A 21,534-nucleotide genomic window follows, 5' to 3' on the forward strand; every position below is an offset into this window, starting at 1 on the left:
AACTGTCAAATTACACTTTATTTGTATTGACAAGATAGGCAAAAGAAAGACTGTGTTCAGAGATACAAATTCATTATTTGCTGACAAAATGCTCATATACCCATGCTGGGTACTTCCATTTTCAAGATGATACAGAGTGGACCTTTAACAGGCCGTTCTTTACGAAAATCTGTCACCTGCTTGTGGCTCAAATTTTACTGCTAAAGTTCATGACTGGCAGCAAATAATTACATTTGGCCTCAAACAAAAATGTATGTAAAACTAAGATCATTAAATAATAAGCATTAGCAGCATACCCAAAATACTTCTTGTACAAAGAACATTGCACTTGACCATACACAAGCATTTACCCTTATTTACATATTAGAATTTGTATAGAACAGCAAGACTGATATATACAGAAAAATAGCGGAAACCTTAACAGCCCTAGACGACAGTGTATCTCGTGTTGACTCCTTAGTTTTTCCATACAGTTTCCCAGGATGTCTCATGGTTTTTTTTTTTACTATATACTATTGCATAAAAAATAGACTTTACAAGAAGTTCAGTCCCCAGTTAACACTTCAGAATATTTCTATGTACTATTAAGTGTTCACAGTACTAGGAAGCAAGGGTCCAGGTCAGCTCCTTATTAAAAAAACAGAACATGACAGGTGCTATCTATTTAAATGCTGTGCTTTACCTTATGATAGACACTGAAATGACTTAGCTGTGCGGTAACTACCCAGTGAGTTCCAAAGGCAGTTCCCTACCACACAGGATCTCCCACTGTCTTGCAAGCAATGAAATTAGTTTCTCTCTGCTTTCTGCACTTGGGATAAAAATGTACCACTGGATCTCTCTACTCCTGCTGCCTTCTTGTTTGGCATTTCCCTTTGGGGCACTATTAGTTTCTCCAAAGTGATCTAGTGTCAAATTCTGCATCAGATCCTCATTCTGAACATCATCAAACACAAACGTAAGGGCCTGTGGATATGTCTGATAACCCATAAGTACTCTGTCTAAATCCCGGATTCGTCTTCCATCTGCAAGCTGGTACTTATCTCTCTTTGGTGGTTCCTTAGCAAATTCGGGTAGTGGGTAACTGATATAATCTTCATCAAAGAGGAACAAATCAGAGCTGGTTAATATAAGTGTTTTCGGTTGAAGTGAACTAGTGTTTTGGGCAGATCCTTCAACATTATTTACTTGAAATGCCAACACATACAGAAGGATGTTGAGGGACTGAAGATTTGTCAAACCATCCATCTTCTCTGCCACTAGAAAAGCAAGGTCCCCAATTTCCTCTTCATTTGGATAAATAAATTTTACTCTGCTAGAGTGAATCAGTTCATAATTCTCCATTCTTCCTGCAAGAAACATACATTACACTTCTATTTAGTACAATACTTTCTTAATGTATTAGGATAAGTGACAACTTTTGACAGTTGGCTGCAGCTGGAGGAATTAAAAGATTTGTATCTATTCATATATGGTTGCACTTACACAATATTGGAATAATTTTTTTTTTATTGTAGATCTCTACTGGAGTCTCTTTTGCATTACCAACATACTTTTGTGCTGATTTCTAACCACTTATCTAGTTGAGGGCGATGGCAGAAGAGGTTAAAGGAAATACAGCTGGATTCTCATACCAGAGATTATCCACCTCCCTACTAGCTGAGCTCCTCTGCCTCCTTCCCACTCCTCAGTTCTGAACTCACTGAAAGCATTATCAGATCACTGAACAAAAATAAAATCCCTGCTTCTTTTAAGCTGAGAGAAAAGACAAAAATTAAAACAACAAAAAAAGTAGAAACAGAAGACTCTACATGAATTGCTTTTATCTTCCTACTGGATGAGCACAATCCTCTGCTCCATGCTATGTTCTGCAGCGGCAGGAGGTAACACTGCAGTCTCATATTACTGTAAGTGCTGAAATACAACACAGCAAAGCTTGAAGGAAGCACGTCTGCTTTTTTCACATACATCAACTGGTCCAATAAAAGATATGATTTCTCATTAAACCTTGCACTTTCTGGGCTTACACAGCTTCTCCTTAAAACAGTTAACAATTGTTCTTCAGAAAAATGCCATTTTATTTTGTGCCTTCAACTGGCTTCAGAATTCTATGCAAAAAAGTTTCACCTGATAGTGGAACTGAACCTAACACACCTGAAGTCTAGTTTTCACTTCACTACATTCTCACAGAATGACAGGACTCTTATTTGACCAAGCGAGGAAAAAAATGTGACCCTTCAGACTTTGTTACCTTCGCTATTTTTTGATGACTTCCAAAACTCTATACATTAGGCTGAAACCCGCAGTGGGAACTACACTAGTACACACCCCAAAATACTGTATAGGAAATGCTGTTTCTGCTGACTCAAGAAGCCATCGCTAACTTCACATGTGCAAGACTTGATATTTAATAACTCTGTTCAGCTAAGACATGCAAGGTAATTACAGTCAGGGAGTTTGGTAAAGTATCAAATAGGAAACAACTGATGCAGACGTTTCACTCAAAAGAGTTTTTAATCAGTATACTCTAGATGATGCCCTAAGTATGATGCACAAGATAACTCATGACACATAGAAAAGACCACTCACCTGTGTTTTTACTCCCAAATTCAGAGTAGAAGTCTTTATCTACCGGTTCAGGTGAAGGCGTGCGTGCAAGCAATGACAGAACTGCCATAAGCTGCTGTATGAAAGTGTGAGTGTTGTAACTGTCTCTTGTCAGGCAGGTGACTATATGATCTGCAGAGTGTCCTGAAGAGAAGACAGAATACAAATCACTCAAATCTGTATGTGGTGTTATAACTTCTTCAACCAACATGCAGCTGTCATCAGGAAAGACCCCTTGCAAGGATTATTCCTCCTTAAAACATGCATCATTACTCAAAGTTTTCAAATCTTTGGAAAAAGAGTAACAGAAACCGCTACAAGTTCCTCAAAAAATAAGTATCAAGTGATGTACACTTAGGATTTAACTGTTTAGCTATTCCTGCAGGGGAGTTCAACCTTATTATCACCTTATTACAATTTCTCTTACAGAAAAACCTGCCTTCAGCTTTGTGAATTTGTTCTGTGTAAGGTCACTTTAAATCATTTCCACAGGAGAGATTCCCCACCCTCACTGAGGTCTCAACAAAATTAGAATACATTTTAGAACACAGCAACGTATGGTGCTCATGTAGTGGGACTGAGGCAAAGCACCAGCCAAGAACTTTACCCACATTATTTCCATTCCATTTTAGGTTGGCACCATTACCTTTCATAAAATTTTAAGACCTCTTTTTCCATCCAAAAAGTCAATAATCAAGTACACAGTTTGCAACATGGGCAGTTCCTCAATTTTACTCTTCATTGCAAGCCAAAGCCTCAGAACAACAAGAAAGTCTTTAGATTTCCCTTTTGATGTGTTGTTAAGACAGGAGAATTTTTAAAAGCACTTGTGGGACCAATTAATTCATTGGTATTCAGCTTCCCAGTTACTTCAATTACTGTTGCAAGACAGTATTATCAGCCTACTGGTACAGCACCATTGTTACGTTACCTTCATTTATTTTTAAAAAAAGAAGCAATGAAATAATACACTCTTCCATTTCACTAATAAAATTAAGACATGAGTCCACCTAAGACAAGACTAAACAGACCAAACAGAACTGGAAAAACAAAGCACAAGATGTACTCACCAGTAATTCGGAAGTATTGGTCAAACAAGCCAACATTTACTGACTGCAGGTCATTGAGTTTTAGCACAAAGCAGCAAGAGAGGTGGAAAGAACTATTTTCACAATCTGAGTTGTCTTTGTCCCAAAAATCTGTGAAAAAAAGGATATACAAAGCCAAAAGAAAATACTATCCTTCTTTCTATACGCATATTTTTATATTAAAATCTTACACCTATATACTATTTGAAGGAAGAAATTAGGAAGAAAGCGAGAATAGTGGCTAATAATTTCTCAAGCAACACACTCAACTACATGTCCTTGTTAGCAGCATATCTTGAAGTAGCCATCATATCACAGATTTAAGTCAGCAGATTCACTAACAAACCACTTTTGTGCGAACTGAATGCATACGATTAGTTTTATAACCAAAATGGTAAATGAAGAGCAATGAAAGGGCCTTTAGCTGCCCAGGTGATGCTACGGACTATGAAATGACATCTGAGAAAGCAATGGATACAACAGCACATGGGTCTTGTTTGAGAAGCAGCCATGACTCAAGAACTTGCTTTTTTGAACATAAAAGCCTCACAGCAAGTGCTTTGCATACAGCAAACTGCCACTCCCTCCCTCAACTAGGACATTCAAGTAAGAGTATTGGCCAAAACTGGTACTTAAACTGAACACACAAACAGGGATTAAGTTGGTAACATTATCAAGGGATCAGAATAGCTATCTCACCTGACTGGTGCTCATCAGCGTGAATGAAAGAATCATCCAACAGAAAGTAAATAGCTTTTGTTGAGAGAAGCACACAAGCCATCACTTCCACATTGGGAGTCTTGTAAAACAAAACTGAGGACCACATGAGATGTCTCAACTCTTCATTTTCCACCTAAAATGTATTTTATAATTCACTTGCACACTTAGATATTTCATATAGTTTCATCATCTTAGAGGCAACTTAGACCACTAGAAAAACAATTTCAAAATCAGAAGCATCTGAACATGCTGTAGTCAAAGAGCAGAAGTTCAACTCAAAGCTGCTAAATACAGCAGGTTTGAGGTAAACACAATGTCAGTTCACTGAAAATGTCTTGTGTTCCCCTAAGTTATTTTTCTGTTGCATTCCAGTTATTCCTTGTTTTCTGACCAAAACTAGAAAAAAGAAAAACATCTCTTGCACAACAAGAAAGACTTTCTAGAACAGATGCTGCAGATAAATTTTAATCAACAGAAGAGCACTGCCCTCCCAAGCCTCATCAAGTCTACCGAGCCTTCAGTCACTGCTGAGGGGTTGGATTCAAAGACCATCAAGGGAGGGCAGAAGCACAGCTTGCCACTGCCATTCCAATTAGCCATCTTCCCAGCTTCTAGCTTGATGAGCTTACTGTTACTCCTCAGATGAGTCACATGCTTTATCAGCTTCTCACAGTGTAAAGACAGAAACACAACTTAACTTCTGATTACTTGTAAGATTTCAAAGTGAGGTAAGGGAATAGAAAAAGGTCTGTTTCTCTATAAGCTTTTCAATTGACATTTGTACTTGGACCACAATGACTTACCACTCAAAGCCACAACATGAATTTAAGGTAAGGTTTGTAGTTTTAAATTCGATGCTCCCCAGAAATTATAAATCTGCTCAGAAATTAGGCTTATCTGCTCATGTTTCACGTAGGAGTACCTACAGCCACACACGTGTTATATTCATGCACACATACCACACAGAGCACTCAGAACACATTTGATTTAGCTACATAGATACCATCACAAAATAATTCCACTCCAGTTTTGTTTACTTTTGCCACTCTAAAGAAAAAGAGGAACAGTCTTGAATTAATCGTATCTTCAAGACACACACTAATGTATTCTTCTGTTCTGCGTCAAGGATCCTGGAGGCAAAACACACCTGGCAGGATCCCAATCACTGCAGTGAAGAACCCAAATTAGAGCAATGCAAACAGGTTTTTTTGACCAAAACACTTCCACGTTTCACAACACCTAAATATTATTTGTAATTTTGATCAGGAAAGTTCTTTTTAAAATGCTGACTAGTACTGAAGGGCCACAAGGCATCTTTTTATACACCTGGACTAGGCACAATACCTCTGCAATGTTGCCATGGAAGAACTCAACTAGAGCATTTCCTTTCAGCCCAGCCACGTACTGCAGAGACACAGAAACATGAAGGTGAACAGGAATCTGGTTGTCTTCGGTTATCTTCTGCATAAGAAATTCAGATGGATATAAGGATGACAGCGTCAGATGAGGCCTGCAAAAGCTAGAAGAGATCCAGAAAACACATCAAAATTTAAGGAAATACACGTCTCTTCCCCTACAAGAATTAATACTTTATATTCCATTCAGAAATTAGAAATGGGCAACTTCTATTCTTAACAATTTAAATTATTATCTTGATCAAAGCTGTCAATCTGCCATGACCTCAGCCTGCAAGCACACAAAATAGGAAGTCTCCTTCCTAAGAAAATACGCTTTATGTTGCAACAATGAAATAGAAACAAGGCGGCGGACAGGTTCAGTCCAGGATAACCACTCACACATACTACAAACTAGCAGAATGAAAAAGCACTTCAATACTATGGGCCAAAAACAATTATAGTGAGCACTGCAAACACACTGGCTAGGCCACAGTTAACTTCCACACTGTGCAACAGACAGTTTATGGGAATTGTTACCTTGCTGACTGACCATGTCTGTTTGCCTCCACAACGTGATTTCTTACAGCATCTGATTTGCTTGAAGCTTTGAAAATAATAATAGTCTTAACATCCTGCAGGAGTGTTCTTAAAAGACTGTAGATTCTTAGGAAGTGGAATTTCTCATGAGGTAGAACAAACACCGCTGTAACAAATCTGTATCCAACAAGGAACTGCAGCACATGTCCATCCAAAAATGAACCCTTCTGCTGGATGGAACCATGAGTCGGATACAACACAAGTGATGCTAACGGAATCCTATTCAGCTTAAATACACTTCCCAACTCTTCTGTCCCTACCCATTTACCTGGCAGTAAACCAAAATCCACCTTTACTATGTACAAATGCTGGGGTGTTAGAAATATCCAACATGGATGGACCACACAGGGACCCTGGTCAGAAGATTTATACACTGAAGAATAAAGTACAGAACACAAAACGTTTTTTGACCATTCTTTGTTATTGCCAGCTGGCTCTGGTTGATCTAAGATTTTCTGAACATTGGTTTTAGTCCCATAAACAAGATAGGTGGGGAAACAACCTTTTACTTCAACATCTTCTGCTGAAATGCAATTCAATTCCATAAGCTGACAGAGAAACTCTTGAAGGTTTGCTTTTCCACAGTACAATGTGGAGCTTGGTAACACTGATGTGTAGTGCTGAGAGCAACACGTGTGTAAACAGGAATAAAAGTCTTGAAGATTCTGGGAGTCTGAAACAATAAACAAGCAGTTGTCACTGCTTTTCAGCTTCAGTGTTAAACAGATTTCTGGCAGGAGAAAGCCAAATTCTGTTAGATCAGTATATGGAAAACACAGCATTAATTTCAAAACAGAAGGGATGTGCTGGCAATTTCCTCTCAATTCCTGATGAGGAATCTCAAACACAGCTAGCATATCATCAGTCAAAACCAAACAGGAAGCAAACTGCCTGAGTCCTTTGTGAATGTGAATAGAAAAACTCCAGAGAATTTTGACTATGTCAACACTCTCCACTGCTATGTTGTCAGATGACCGAGTATCTGAAGTAGTGCTGAATTCAAAAGTCTGATCTCCTTCATGAAGTCCCATTTCAAAATATCCATCTTCTTTGTCTGTGGTTCTGGAATCAGATGGAGGACTTCCTTTATTCTCTGTAAAGGAGGGAGGTGATCTCTGTACAGTCTGCACTATCAAGGCAGAAAGGTGCTGGATAAAATCTTCGTTTGTGGCAGTGTATGACATACAATTAAAAGGCAAGATGACGGTGTTACAGGGGTCAAGCACTGCACAGTGTTCTTCCTCTGAATGATCCAAACTTCAAAAGAGATAAGCCACAGTAAGTACAAGCTTGAGTTAAAGAAGTCATAGTTACCTACAATTCATGGTGCTGCTTCTCTGAACGGCTACATTTCTGAACATACTACAATTAAGTCAGTGTGATTTTGTAAAACATCTTCATACTGCACGCAGCCATTGATTTTAAAGGCTGGTAGCATGTAATTCTACAGAAAGTAAGAACCTAAGATGTTTAACTCATCTTCCATTTCCCATCCACAATAAGCATATCGTTACAATTTAGAAGACTTTATAATACAGCTATCACTGATTTTGAAATTACCAACTGCATTACAGGGGTCAAAGGTTAAAAACAATTTACACCATGAAACTGATCTTGGTTCAAAAAACCCCCAGAGGCAGCATACAATGAGCATGTTCTGCCCTAAAGGCGAAGTTTAAAAATGCAACATCCACCTATTACCCAAAAGCTAACAAGGATTTAAAACAGAACTTATGCGTCCAGCTTACCACATATGATGACCACTTCCGTACTCTTTGCATGAATCCAAGAGAGAGGCAGGTGCCTAAGGAGAAAGCACCATCACGAAGCTGTCACCTACTTACAGCTTTGTCAGGCTTCAGCAAACATGAAAAGCAAGCTCAGTGGTGGCTCCCCCTTTTTAAAGATGGCCAACTCACCGCTGAGTCCTGACTGTTGTACTCATGGGCAGCTGAACAGCTACCTGACAATCCCAAAATACTATCTGCTTACAGTTGGGCATTCAATTAAGGCAGGAAAAAGACTAGCTCTGCTTCTGAGTTGAGCATAGATCCAACTTGTGACCCATAGACACTTCAGCACACTACAAATATTTACTGTAATACTGTAAAGTGACGCAAAAAAGTAAAGGAACTTGACAAAGACCAATTACACTGGTAGAAAAGGAAGAGACTCCCCCAAGTCTTGCTGTCTCATTCCTTGAAGCCATGCATATGAAGGGTTTCCAGTGCAACAAATGAAATCACAATACAGAAGTTATCAAACAGCAGGACTTTGAAGACAAATGAAGGCCATTACGTATTGACAGGGAGAAGGTTCTTCCACTCTACTAGTAAAAAGAATTGCCTTCCAAAAACTGATATTGTAATAAAGATAGAAGTCTTACACTCAGTATTTAAGTGGGTATCAAATGATGCAATACTAATACTGGGTAAACATCTCAAAGTCATGACAGTGACAACAATTCTCTGCAACTCTGGTAAATTTGGATTATGCATTTAATTTACAAGGTGGACCAACCCCTTGACTCAAATCTCGGACTACCTCCTTTTCCACTATAATAGCTGCAAGAATCAAAACCATTTTGTTATGGATTACTGTAACAACAGAAGTTTAATATTGGAAATAAGCTTGCAAAACCACCTTTTAAAAAATACCATAAAATAAAAGCAGAAGGATGCAGTTACCTGCTTTTTACATCTGGAGTCTGGTATTTCAAAGCATCTCTGGGGAACTGTATGGTCTGTAGGAGTCGAACCACTGGATTGCAAAAAACTGCTGGCTAGGACTGTTTCTTCACAAATTATTCCTAGAACAAATATAACCAGCTCTTAAAATCACTGAAGTAAAACCAAAATGAACATCTAATACTTTCTGCCAAACAAGTAGGATTAAAACGGTATAATCAAGATCTGATTATACATCACTAAAGAAAGCTGAAGGTAATAGCCAGGGCAAAACAAAAGCAAGCAGAATTTTAGTCTAATTACAGAAGTATCTTTAACTGCACGGAAAGTTGCATTAAAGACTGCTAAAGCTCATTTTTCAAGCTAACAATTTCAATCTCAACACCTGGTGTAAGAATTCTTCACATGGGTTAGTTTTAACACTGCTAGTCAGTTTTATTAATACTAACCACTGCTTTTACCAAAACATTGCCAGGCCGGCAACACAGCCGAGCACTCTTTGTACCATTCTCTCAAACATCTGTAGGCTTCAAGGGAATGAGTATATCTGTGTAAAATCTTCAACCAGACTCAGAAGGTCTGATCCCTCAAATGCCACTCAAGACAATTATCTCACCCTATTCAGAACCCTTTAGAAGGGTTCAAGGCTGAATCATGAGTAAAAACTTACATCATGAGTGCGTATAAGCCAACACTCTCAGGGACATTTGACTTCTTCCTTGTTTGAGATTCACAGCATCTCACTGACACAACAGAGCACATCAATTTTCAGTGTTACCATTGAGCCAGCTCAAGTATATCAATGTGCAGAGTTACAGTGTAGATCTGTTCCTGGTTTGAGTATAAGAACTCCTGCATGTATCTTTCTGGATTGATAGTAAATTTAGCAGATTACATCAAACCACCTCACAGTCAGAGGAAACATAAGAGGTATTTATCACTTAAAATACTGTGTTAGCAAGGAGGAAATAAACTGACAGGAAAAACAGAACATGACAGCATTATTTTGGGGGGTTTTGTTTCCTATATAAATATTTAATCTTTTTCCACAAGCCATTTGCCAGCAACATTGAATATGAATAATGTGTTACGGAAACAGATGGTGTCTAGAAAAGCTGCAGAGAAAACAATTCATAGAAATAGCATATCAGGAAATTAAGTCCATTATTCATGATTTAAAGTCTAACAGTGAAACTAATTGCCTAGCATATTTCCATTTTTTTAAAAAGATTTCTCAAAATAAGTATTTTGAAGACAACTCTTGATAGCTAGATATATAGCAAATAATTTCTATTGTTAAAGCTGAGAAACAGCCTGCCTTAGTCCTCATTTGCTTACTATTGATAAAACCCTTCAAGATTCTACTAAAGGAAACTTAGAGGAAAGGACTACAGTAAATAAACCTTGAATCTTATACCAGTCTCTTTAAAACTGTCAAGTACTTCAGAAAGAAATATCTAGGGGTTTTTTCTCTCAAAACTTTTTATTCCTAAACATTTACTGTAATAGAAAAAGACTATTGACAAATAACTGTTCAACAGTCACAGTGATTGCTAGCATGTATTTTTACAGCTAGTTCTGTATAAAACTCCAGGTTATTATACAAACTGTCTCAATCCTGTAATTTAAATGTTTAATGCTTTAAAGCAAGCACTGGTTTCATTTTAGGAAAACTGGCATTTTATCTGCAGATGAAAAATGATCTAGAAAGGGCTTCAAGGGCAAATGAAGTACATAAACAGCAAGTAAATCTGTATCCAAGTTGTCTGTCCTTTAATCAAAAGCTGTCAGAATAATTTCATTTTTAGAGTGAACTAAGAAACTTATAGTGATTTTGCAGAAATTACAGCAATGGACTTTTTTCAAAGTTCAGTTATTTCAAGCATGTTTTTTCTCCCCAATCCACTGACTTATTAAGAGTAAACTGTTAAACCATGAATTATTGAGAATATAATCCCCGCTCTTTTAAATGGTCTTCTCCCACTATTCATATTCTACTGCGCTTGAAGTTTTCACTCAGGCAAAAGCCAAACAAAAAAGTATCTTTCTCTCTTCTTCCCAGTCACAAATGAATGTTCACATAAATCAGTCTTACACACTCCTGGCAAAAGATGAAAACCATTCTTCCAAGTTCCTAATGCAACAGGCACACTTCTTTGAAACATACAGTAAAAATTTTCACCTAAGGTTAGTAGGTGCTGTAAAGCACAACAGCTGTGCTACAATCGCAGGCTCAGCCAGAATGCTAATCCCACAATTCTTGTATTCATCTCCTTTTTCTATCTTCTTCCTTGTTTGACAGAAATGCAGCTCTTAACAAAATAACAATAATGGCACATATGCTGCTTGAGCTCACATTTTGCAGACCAAAAGGAGACAGAGAAGCAATTTTAAAAGCATGTCTATATATGCCATAGTTTTCTATTAATGCATGTATCTAATCTAGGAAAAGACACATAATCCTCTGCTGGTGATTTCTGCAGGATGATGCAGTAAAAAGAAGTCCTGTTCCCAGACTTCCACTACAGTTAAGACTACAGTGAACCACAGGTCAGTTTTGCTGATTCACATACATACAACTCCACTTCCTAAGCCAATCAATACTACCAGGTCTTTCTGCTTTGTCTTGGTAAATCCTATATCCATGCACAGAATACTCATGTATATCAATGCAGCTTAGAAAAGCAGAACCAAGAGGCTCAGCCCAGCAGCACGATACATACATGATTACCTTGGCTGGAGCTGACAGGACGAGGCAGAGAGGGAGAGGAAGGACGAACAGTAAGAGAAGAACAGTTTGATTTGGAGCTGGCAGCAGTGAGCCTGGAGTCCTCACTGATCTAATAAAGAAAGTATGCAGTGATTAAAGAAAAAACCTAAATACACAGGACACATTAGATCCTGAACTAAAACGTCTACAAGCTTTCTCAATTTTAGTACAAGGAAAGTTAGTGCCAGCTTATTTTTTTTGGCAGGGAGGCAACATCCTCTGAAGTTTCTATTTTCACATTAAGTGGAATTCCACTAAGAATCCATTAGAAGGTCATTCTGATCACTAACTAGTCACTGTATTGACCAAACCAGCAGTGAGTTTCACAAACAAGAAAGTGAAAACAGGTTTTCTACACTATAGGGTCAGAATAGGTCCTGATTTAAGTTTATTACCAAAACAAGACTAACCAACTGCACAGCACACACACAAGAGAAGGCAAGAAGGATTCCAATTTCTGATTCTTTCCCACTGCTAAATACTCACAAGAATAAAGTTTGGGAAAGTCATTTCAGTACTCTGCAACACAAGCAGTACAGTCACACTTCTGCAATAGTTGTATCATATTTAAAATATGCCTGTTAAGGTCAACTGCATATTCATTGTGTACACAATTAAGTCATCTTATCTTTTCCTCCCACTTCCTCTCTCCCAAGCCAGCACAAAAAGGAAGGTCAGATAATTACTGAAATTACACTGAAAACTAAATAGGAAAGAGACAACATTAAAAGTTCATACCACATTAAAGCACAAAAGAAAGTGTAAAATCTTTAATGCTAAGGAAAGTTTAATCAATTCCACTAGATCAAATTCGTAGAAATGGTTTTCGTATGCAGCACATCCTACTCCTCTCACTGCACCAAACTCACCTTTTTATCAGAGTTGCTCAGTTTGTATTTAACCTCCTTTGCTTTTTGAATAGCTTTTAGTACTTCCACAGTGTCTAGTTCCTTTTCTGTGGTAACAGTGTTATCCAAACAGACCTAAAAAAAATGTTAAAACAACTAAAAATATTGAAAACAAGGCAGCTCTGCAATTTATTTTCGTGAATGTAATTAAATATTAACTTAGCTTAATGCAAACTATATGCACCTTTGTAACCATTACACAAAAACAATTATCACAGACACTGCATTAACATGCTGTGAGTTTAATGCAAACTCAGAAATGCTTGGTAAGCTTAACACCCTTCTAGCACAACTCTGTTTCAATATTAACATACCGTTATGCAATGAAGACAGGGTAAACTTCCATTTACATCCAGCAGCACTGTCAAATGTTAATATAGTTTCATTTTCTAAAGGTCTTCTCCAACACACACTAAAAACTCATCAGGTTTTTAGAACATTCGCTCTACTTTCCTCACCAGGGTTTAAAAAAAGATTTTTTCAATTGCCAGCTCTAAAGGAAGAAGCGCACTGTGGCTTACCTCTGAGGCCCTGTCCCCAAACTGAGCAAGTACTTTGGTCCGGTAGTCAGGGATGATGCTCAATGGATTGCTGGACAAGACCACCTTTTCTAAGCATGGGAGGTTTCCTATGTTTTTTACTTCATCAATCTGAAAGTTTTTGAATAAAAGGATTGCTAGAGTTTGGCTAAATGAAAACGAGCATACAGACTTGAGTCTCTTACATAAATTACATGTGATAACTAGAAAAAAAATTGCTACAGCCACTTTTATTTGCAGTTTCACCCAGTAAAAGAAACAGCTTGTGATCAAAAGCACAAATCAACAACAAAATCAAGTTACCTGTTCTATTTTGTTGTTGCTCAGATCCAAGTTGACTAACGAATACAGTTTGTTAAGACCACACAGACTTTCCAGCTGATTGCCTGCTAAATTTAGAGTTTTGATGTTTCCCAGTTTTGTGTGAACACCTTCCAGTGATGTAAGCTTGTTGTAGGATAAGTCCAAGTGAACAAGGTTGTAAAGATGCTACAAAAGCACAAAAAATCTATGTCATACACCAATCCACTAAAATTAAACAATACAAAAGACATTTCATTATGGCTTGCTCTTTTTTTGTGCAACAGTGTTTTCATGCTGGACACTGCCTAGCATGAAAAACATGAAATTGGTCATTATACAGGTTCAAGCTTATATAAAAGGAACTTCCTCAACTGCATTTTTACCAACCCACAGATACAGCTGACAGTGAATGAACTGAGTTAAGGACTAATGTTGTACGTCAGCATTGGCAAAGAAATGAAGATATCCAAAGTAAGAAATGAACCACTAAGAGTACTTGACATTATGAAGGACAAGCTTTTTGGGCTTAAACTATCTTCCAGAAGGAAAATAATCAACAAAACTCTGAAGCAAAAGAATGTGTTCCAAGGTCTCAGGCAGTCTGTTTAAAAAAACCAACAAAAACACCTTCAAAAGCATCACTTGCCTGTAAATTTTCTACCAGAGACACCCCATTGTGACTCAAATCCAGGAATTCAATCTTCGGAATCAATTTCTAGAAGAGAAGAAAAAATGCGCATCTCAAATGCATTTAGCTTATAAATTGGGCCATACTTGCTTCACTATCAACTGACCAACAAGCAAAGGAAAGGTATCATCAAATGCACAGTCCCTCTTCTTGGTTTTTGGCATTAAAAAAGCATTCCAAGTGACACAGTACAACAGAATTTAATCTTGTTCTTAAGAAAACCAGATTACTCTGAGGAGTGTGGTTAAATTTTAATTTGAAACCTGGTTTCTCACTGAAGACAAGTAAGTTGCTCCCAGTTTAGCCCCATTAACTAAGGCCAATGCAAACAGTAACAGCACGTTTCAAAGTGTTCATGTAAGTGTTTCTTACAGAGCATAGAATGACAAACGTTTCTTCTTTAGCAAAGAAAATATCCAAGTAGTAAAAGAAAAATCTCCTAAGCATTAACTTGGGTAGCTAATCAACATAAAGTATGTGCAACTGAGTATTTCAGAAAAGAGATATATAAAGCAAATGCAAAATCTCTGCTGTGTAACGTGTCACTGGAGATCAGTCATACTTTTTCCACAAATGAAAAAATATTTCTTACCACTGAATCATCAATTTGAGAGATGCTATTGTGACTCATATCCAAAGTTGTTAAGGTTCTCCAGGTTGGAATAACTGCTGTCACTGGACAACTTGAAGATGCACCCTCTGGCTCCCACTGATCAAACTCCGAGGCCTCAGGCACCAGGATTTCCTATTTAAGACAAACACACTAAAATACTATGCTTAAGTCTTCAGCGAAAGGTAATAGTTCTGAAAGCAATGCAAACAAACTTAAGTAAGGAAGATTTAAGTTTTATAATCACCTAGATTGAAGTTGTAAAATCTTAAGATGTGAGCTGACTGGGTCAGAATTATTTTAGATCTATTGGGAGGGAGTTCCAACGCTAGCAGCTGATTCAAATTGGAGGATGTGGAGAAACAATAAAGGGACTGTGAAAATTATGCTACCGGATATTCCTTGCCAAATCAAAGCCCAGAGAAAAGAGTAAGACTTATGCGTTCAGTTCTGGATGAAAAACAGAAACATACATTCCAATAAAAGCATCAGAAATGTCCCTGTGAAGGGACATATGTAAACACTTCCTCCACTTGAAGTTGAGATTCTGAAAGGTTAAAGAATCCTTTCAATTCCACGGTTTTAAAAGCAGGACCTGCAATAGGCAGTACAGAGAACTACATGGACTCCAAATGGTTATTTCTACAATATGCATGTTATTTTTGCATATGCTTTGAACACCCACCAGAAGTAGAAACTCTTACCTTCATCGATGTTGCTGAAAATCGAATGCTCATTGTGGCCAGAGCATGTTTTGATGAAGTCAGTCCTTTGATAAGCTTTCCCCCACAATGACTGATCTATTAAAAAAATAATGTTAAAGTCAGAAATGATAAACCAGACAAAAATGAGCCATGGAAGAGGCAGCAAAAAGCTTCAATAGCAGATTCTCTACCAATTTTCAAAATAGTTACAGTACTCCCTTAAAAATCTCCTGAGATTATCAGGTCAGAAATACCTACATTTGGTAAAGCTAAAGCAAAAAATTGAGACATGACTACACAAAAGTGAAATTCAAACATCTGTTTGAACGAAGCTGCTTCTCCACTGACTTTCTACCTGCCCCATGTATTCTTCAAGGTGACACTACCCAGTCAGTTTAATAGGGCACAGTATTTTACTGCTATCAAAAGGAGAGGTATCCCAAGCTATGGCTCTACCTGCAGGCATTTTATTTTGGTATCATATGTTCTTTATTGTAAATAAGAAAAAAGAAATGCCTAGAAAGTGAGGATACTAATCTAAGCATTTAATACACTAGTGAGCTAATTACACTAAGTTGAAGATTACAAAGTCTTTTTTCTGTAACCCAATTTGGAACAAAGCCAAAGGTCTGCTACAGCCTCTGTCAAGAAACCAGGTTCCCACAACGGCCACACACATTGTGCAATGACAACCAGCATATTTGCTGGTGTATCAGAGAAATGGCACCAAACAGACACAGAGCTCCTGCCAAAGGAAAAAATTCTTTCCAGATTACTACTTAATTTTTGGACAGTGTTTACTACTAGATGAAAATGTCAGTCTGGTACCAGTCAAGCCAAAACATTTAATCAACATACAATTACAGAGTCTTGAAGACCAATAACCTTCCCCCCCCCATTAAGCAAAGTTACACCTGAAACTATCCACTGTCAGAGGAAAGGAAAAGTTTATACTATTCTGCAGTATCCCCTCTGCAGTATGTTAAGACTCTCCCACTCTCCAGCCCACTATAGTTTCTTTCTCATTAAAATGTCAATAAATCACTGACTTCAGAAATCCACTTCAGTTCTCAACCAATTCAGACTCACAGATCAATGAGACCATAGCATTCATGCACTAGAAAAGGTATGGCATCCACCAAAAGTGGATAGCAAGTATAGACTGCAAAACAAAATTGGAATATTCTCTCTCCAGAAAGATCTGAAGTGGTCAGGAAAGTATTTTGTACAATACTCACTGGACAACTTCTACTAGAAACCCTGTCACTCACAGTGAAAGCAAACCAATGAAAAAATTCTGCAAATTATCAAACAACAATTACTACAAAAATGTACTTTCACAAGCAAAATTAATGTCAGGACATTTTCACAAATATTTAGTGCTTTCGAAACAGAAAGTGCTTTGTAATAGGAGATCCCATTATAACCCATTTGTTAGATCTTCAAGGCAATGGAAAATCACCCTGGTTTTAGGTTTTGCATCTATGCTGGAAATCTCAGTCTTTTTGAAGGCGCACACACAGTGCAAGCTATTCTAAACATTTATATTTGGCATCCTTATTTCCAAGACTTGTGGAAAAAAAAGAAAACATTTTCTCCCAAATGGAACAGTCCCTGTAAACACTGCATGCCCCAATTCCAGCACAAAATCAAAGCATACAATTACCAGTTCTGGGAGATATGCAGCAGACCTGACATTCACAAAGCCTCCATAAAATGATACGCACTATCTCAGTCATACCTCTATTTGATGAAGCGATTTGAAAATTGACAGATCAAAGGGCAAGAGATGCTCCTGAATGTTACTGGTTCCAAAAGGTCCCCCTGTTCCAGTGACCTAGTAATCAAGATTTAAGAACAGAGTTAGTGCACATAATCCAGCTGGTCCACATTTCAGATAGTCTTACACAGACAATAGCACAAATACAGCAGCTTGGAAAGACAAAGTTCCAATCAATTTTTCAAGTATGGAATGATTGATGAAACTTGCAGATTAACTCTTCAGGAAAAAATATGTTTTAGTTGCTCCAATTAAGTGCACTGAACTCTTAAGCACTGAACTTCAGCTGCCACCTTGTGCTTGTATATTATAGCACATGGAGCATGCAAAAAAGATACTATAGGCAGGACTGACTCAGGCTTCATTCTCAGCTGACCAAGCCAGAGCTGCATTCACTAAAAACAACTTCCCTGACACATCTGGATCCTCCAAGACAGAACTGTCCTCAGTTCCACTACAGAGGATGAAGTTCAAGGCACTGACAAGACAGGTTTGAAGAAAACATTAGACACTGGTACACATCTAATACACTGGATCTAACATTTCCATACAGTGATTGGATTCTGGCCTCAGCATGCTGGTAGCATAAAAAGACAGGTGGTTTCATTTATGTTTGCTGAGATGCCCACTCACAAGCATTCAGAAGGGCCAGAAATTCTGAAGATGGGTATTTTTCTAAACAATATGCTCTTCTCCAGCATCCAGAGGATGGTAAAGGCAACTGAAGATCCACAGAAGTATCAGTACAGCTGTGGTTTTGCTTTCACAACTTCCTAAGTCCTCCGGTGAAGCTTCCCCTGATCCACTACTTACTTCCCCTTTAAGCACACCACACAGAAGGAAACTCTTCATGTAAATAAAGGGGCTAAAAAGCTTTTGAGCTGTAGCAAGCAATGTTACAAAAGTTACTCAGGAAAAAGTCTTTCCAATTCACTTGTTTGGGAGGAAAAAAAACAAACTGGCTTCAGACAAATATGATCTGTTCTGACATCATTTTTCATTTATTCGGAAATTGTATTTTAGCTAGAAAATCAGGGCCATCTCATCTATGAAACTGAGGTTTTTAAGATTTCGTAAAAATTTTCAGATACAGTCAGCAGCGAGAAAGGGGGAAGGATTTATATACACATGCATTATTTGAATTTGCACAGGTTCAACAAGAGAAGTGGCAGGTCCTGCAGTTGGGTCACAACAGCCCCCTGCAGCGCTACAGGCTGGGGGCAGAGTGGCGGGGAAGCTGCCTGGTGGGAAAGGGTCTGGGGGCGCTGGTTGATGGCTGGCTGAACACACCCAGGTGGCCAAGGTGGCCAACAGCATCCTGGCTTGTAGCAAAAACTGTGTGGCCAGCAGGACAAGGGCAGTGATCATCCCCCTGTACTCTGTGAGTACACTGGTGAGGCCGCACCTCGAATCTTGTGTTCAGTTTTGGCCCCCTCACTTCAAGGGGGACACAGAGGTGCTGGAGTGTGTCCAGAGACAGGCAACAGGGCTGGTGAAGGGTCTAGAGAAGACATCTTATGAAAAGCAGCTGATGGAACTGGGTTAGTTTAGTCTAGGGAAGAGGAAACTTGGAGGGATCTTATCGCTCTCTACAACTACCTGAAAGGAGGTTGTAGGCAGGTGGGGGTAGGTCTCTTCTCCCAGATAACAAGTGCCAGGACAAGAGGGAATGGCCTCAAGTTACACCAAGATAGATTGGATAGTAGGAAAAATTTCCTCACTGAAAGGGTGGTCAAGCATTGGAACAGGCTGCCCAGGGAGGTAAGTGGAATCACCATCCCTGGAAGAGTTTAAAGAACACAGACGCAGTTCTTAGTGACATGGTGTAGTGATGGACCTGGCAGTCTTGGGTTAATAGTTGGACTTCATTATCTCAAAAGTCTTTTCCCACCTAAATGATTCTATACATATACACCGGCCTACCCATAATGTCCACAAAGAATGCACAGTTGAATAACATTTATCTATCTCCTGCTAACACCCAGTAAGATTCTGTGGCTGCATCTCTACAGACAGCACTGCTGAAACGACCATATCACATAGGAGTATCAACATCTTTGAGAGAACTATGTGTACTGAAGGTTGGCGAAATAAACACCAGTTTAACATTGACTTCTAAATGCTCACAGGTGTTTACTATCAGTAAAATTCTTGTACATTCAAACCAGACTCCAAAAGTATGCAAAGAATCATGTCAGCCTGGTAGAAACAACATCTCTCATATCTGTGCAAGCATAGCTCACCTTTAAATACTTGAGTCTACAAGTGAAATCTAGAATATGACCTAGATCTGTTTTGGCGTCTCCATTAGCACATGTAGGTTTCCCCTGTAGCAACTGTTGAGTGACAGCATATAACTGCAAGGGTCTGATGGTGAAGACTTCTCCAGCCATTAACAACTGCTCTCCTGAAAAAGAGTATGATGGTGTCAAATGCAATGCTGCAATGGTTACAAAAGAATAAATGGTACATGGAAGATGTAATGTTAAGAGACTAAATGTTTGTCATTTTACTCTAAGCTCATGACTGAGATACCAAATAATCATCCTTTGTCACTTTAAACCAGAATGGCTGAATTATTTTTTTTATACCAGGATAACCTAGGTGTTCAAATGGACGCTCACCATACAAGGCTGAATCTCCTAATGCAAGCAATGGCAAATTTCCCTCAGTCTTAACAGGATTGGATCCTGTTACATAATGTAATACAGGATCCATTTACATAATGTAAGAGTTACTAAACTTTTTCCAAGATATCCCTAAGTTCTATAGCAGTATTTATTCTCTTCAGAAAATGCAGCACCTGCCATCTAAAAAACACTTACATCTTTTGCTACGCTGCCTAAATGCAGAACTGAAGCAAGTACGTTTTCTTTGAGAGTATGAGGACTTTCATCAAACTAATACCAATGCAAACTCCTAGAATAAGAGATGCATTATCTGATATTTTTACAATTCTATTTCATTCTAAGAACAGTAGGAAACAGCATCCAAAAACCTCTCTGATGGCACCACAAGCAGTCAGAACATGCACATATAGAATTAGTATATTTCTCCTCTTCCCTTTTAGGGACATCAGTTTGACTTCACAGACAAGAGAGCATCAGCTGTCATAAGCAGAGTTCTCCAAAATGCTCTGAGGAGTAAAATTCCCTTCGGCTTCAGTGGGAGTAAGTCCAAGAGTCCAGCTGCACGTTACTGGAAGGCTACACTAATATACAGCAGTCAGACGTCAATGATTCTGGTATCATTGAGACTGCAGACAAGAAAGTCAAGAAAAGATTTCTTCAGGAGCTTCCTAAAGTGTTACAATGAGTGGACCCTCTGAAATGGCTTCACCTAAAGTTGATTTTGTGACAGAACAATCTGACATGGCATGCTGAAACACGCTTCACCTATCACATCAACTGGAATTATACACTAACATCTAGCATGTCCTTCTAAACAAAATTAGCATGGGTTAATCACATTTCACATGCCTCCTGTTGTTAATGGACCAGTTAGAGCTGCTGCAGTTACGTAAAGTACATTTCAATTTTATCTGCCAGCCTCAGAAACACACATCCTTAATTAACTGACTAGGTGGAAGAACAATATTTATTTAGATATGTAAAGTGGTCTCCTGCATTTAACACTCAATATATCAAGGGTCACTGACAAAACAAACTTCCTTACATACCAAGACAGAAAGCTTAACAAGCTTCTGCTCACCACTAACTACATCCTGTCCTTTAAGGGCACAGACAAGTAGGCCCTTTTCAAAATCTACAATCACCAATTTCCCTGTTTTGTTTCCAAAAGCAGCTGCACTACTGTTACAGCTCCCCCAAAATGCAGGGTGAATCCAAGTGCAAACAGCAAGAAGGTGGTGAAAAGAAAGAAAGGAAAGAAAGTCTGGTACAGAAGATTCAGATCTCATTGTCTGGAGATTAATATCACAGGTATATGAACGCATGCACATAGAAGAAACTGTTCCCAGTTAAATACTTGCAAGTCCTTTACCTTTGTGGAAGAGCTCTTCAGCCAATGCAGCAGTGATCCCATTGATCTCCTGCAAAGAATAAACCGTTGTAATCCAGTATTATTTACATACTTATGGTTCCATGGACCACATGGACTTTTTTTTTAAACAAAGC

At 38.4% G+C, this 21,534-nt stretch overlaps 1 protein-coding gene across 2 annotated transcripts in view; it reads right to left on the reverse strand.

Moving 5' to 3' along the window:
- Positions 1-21,534, reverse strand: part of NISCH (nischarin) — a 31,490-nt gene continuing 9,956 nt past the window's right edge. The window contains exons 4-21 of one of the 2 annotated variants that reach the window (XM_080386301.1): positions 21,401-21,449; positions 19,642-19,805; positions 17,360-17,455; positions 15,619-15,714; positions 14,897-15,049; positions 14,263-14,331; positions 13,617-13,802; positions 13,296-13,424; positions 12,736-12,849; positions 11,828-11,936; positions 9,097-9,218; positions 8,158-8,213; positions 6,350-7,666; positions 5,760-5,934; positions 4,395-4,548; positions 3,678-3,806; positions 2,590-2,751; positions 1-1,349 (exon numbers count right to left, since the gene is read on the reverse strand). In XM_080386301.1, the coding sequence (XP_080242427.1) occupies positions 721-1,349; positions 2,590-2,751; positions 3,678-3,806; positions 4,395-4,548; positions 5,760-5,934; positions 6,350-7,666; positions 8,158-8,213; positions 9,097-9,218; positions 11,828-11,936; positions 12,736-12,849; positions 13,296-13,424; positions 13,617-13,802; positions 14,263-14,331; positions 14,897-15,049; positions 15,619-15,714; positions 17,360-17,455; positions 19,642-19,805; positions 21,401-21,449 (3,909 nt within the window). In that variant the 3' untranslated portion in view covers positions 1-720. Of the gene's footprint in view, positions 1,350-2,589; positions 2,752-3,677; positions 3,807-4,394; positions 4,549-5,759; positions 5,935-6,349; positions 7,667-8,157; positions 8,214-9,096; positions 9,219-11,819; positions 11,937-12,735; positions 12,850-13,295; positions 13,425-13,616; positions 13,803-14,262; positions 14,332-14,896; positions 15,050-15,618; positions 15,715-17,359; positions 17,456-19,641; positions 19,806-21,400; positions 21,450-21,534 lie in introns of those variants that run through there. The other variant, XM_080386302.1, reaches the window with a different exon arrangement.

This window comes from Falco punctatus, assembly GCF_963210335.1.
Source record: "Falco punctatus genome assembly, chromosome: 4".
NCBI classification, from domain to species: Eukaryota; Metazoa; Chordata; class Aves; order Falconiformes; family Falconidae; genus Falco; species Falco punctatus.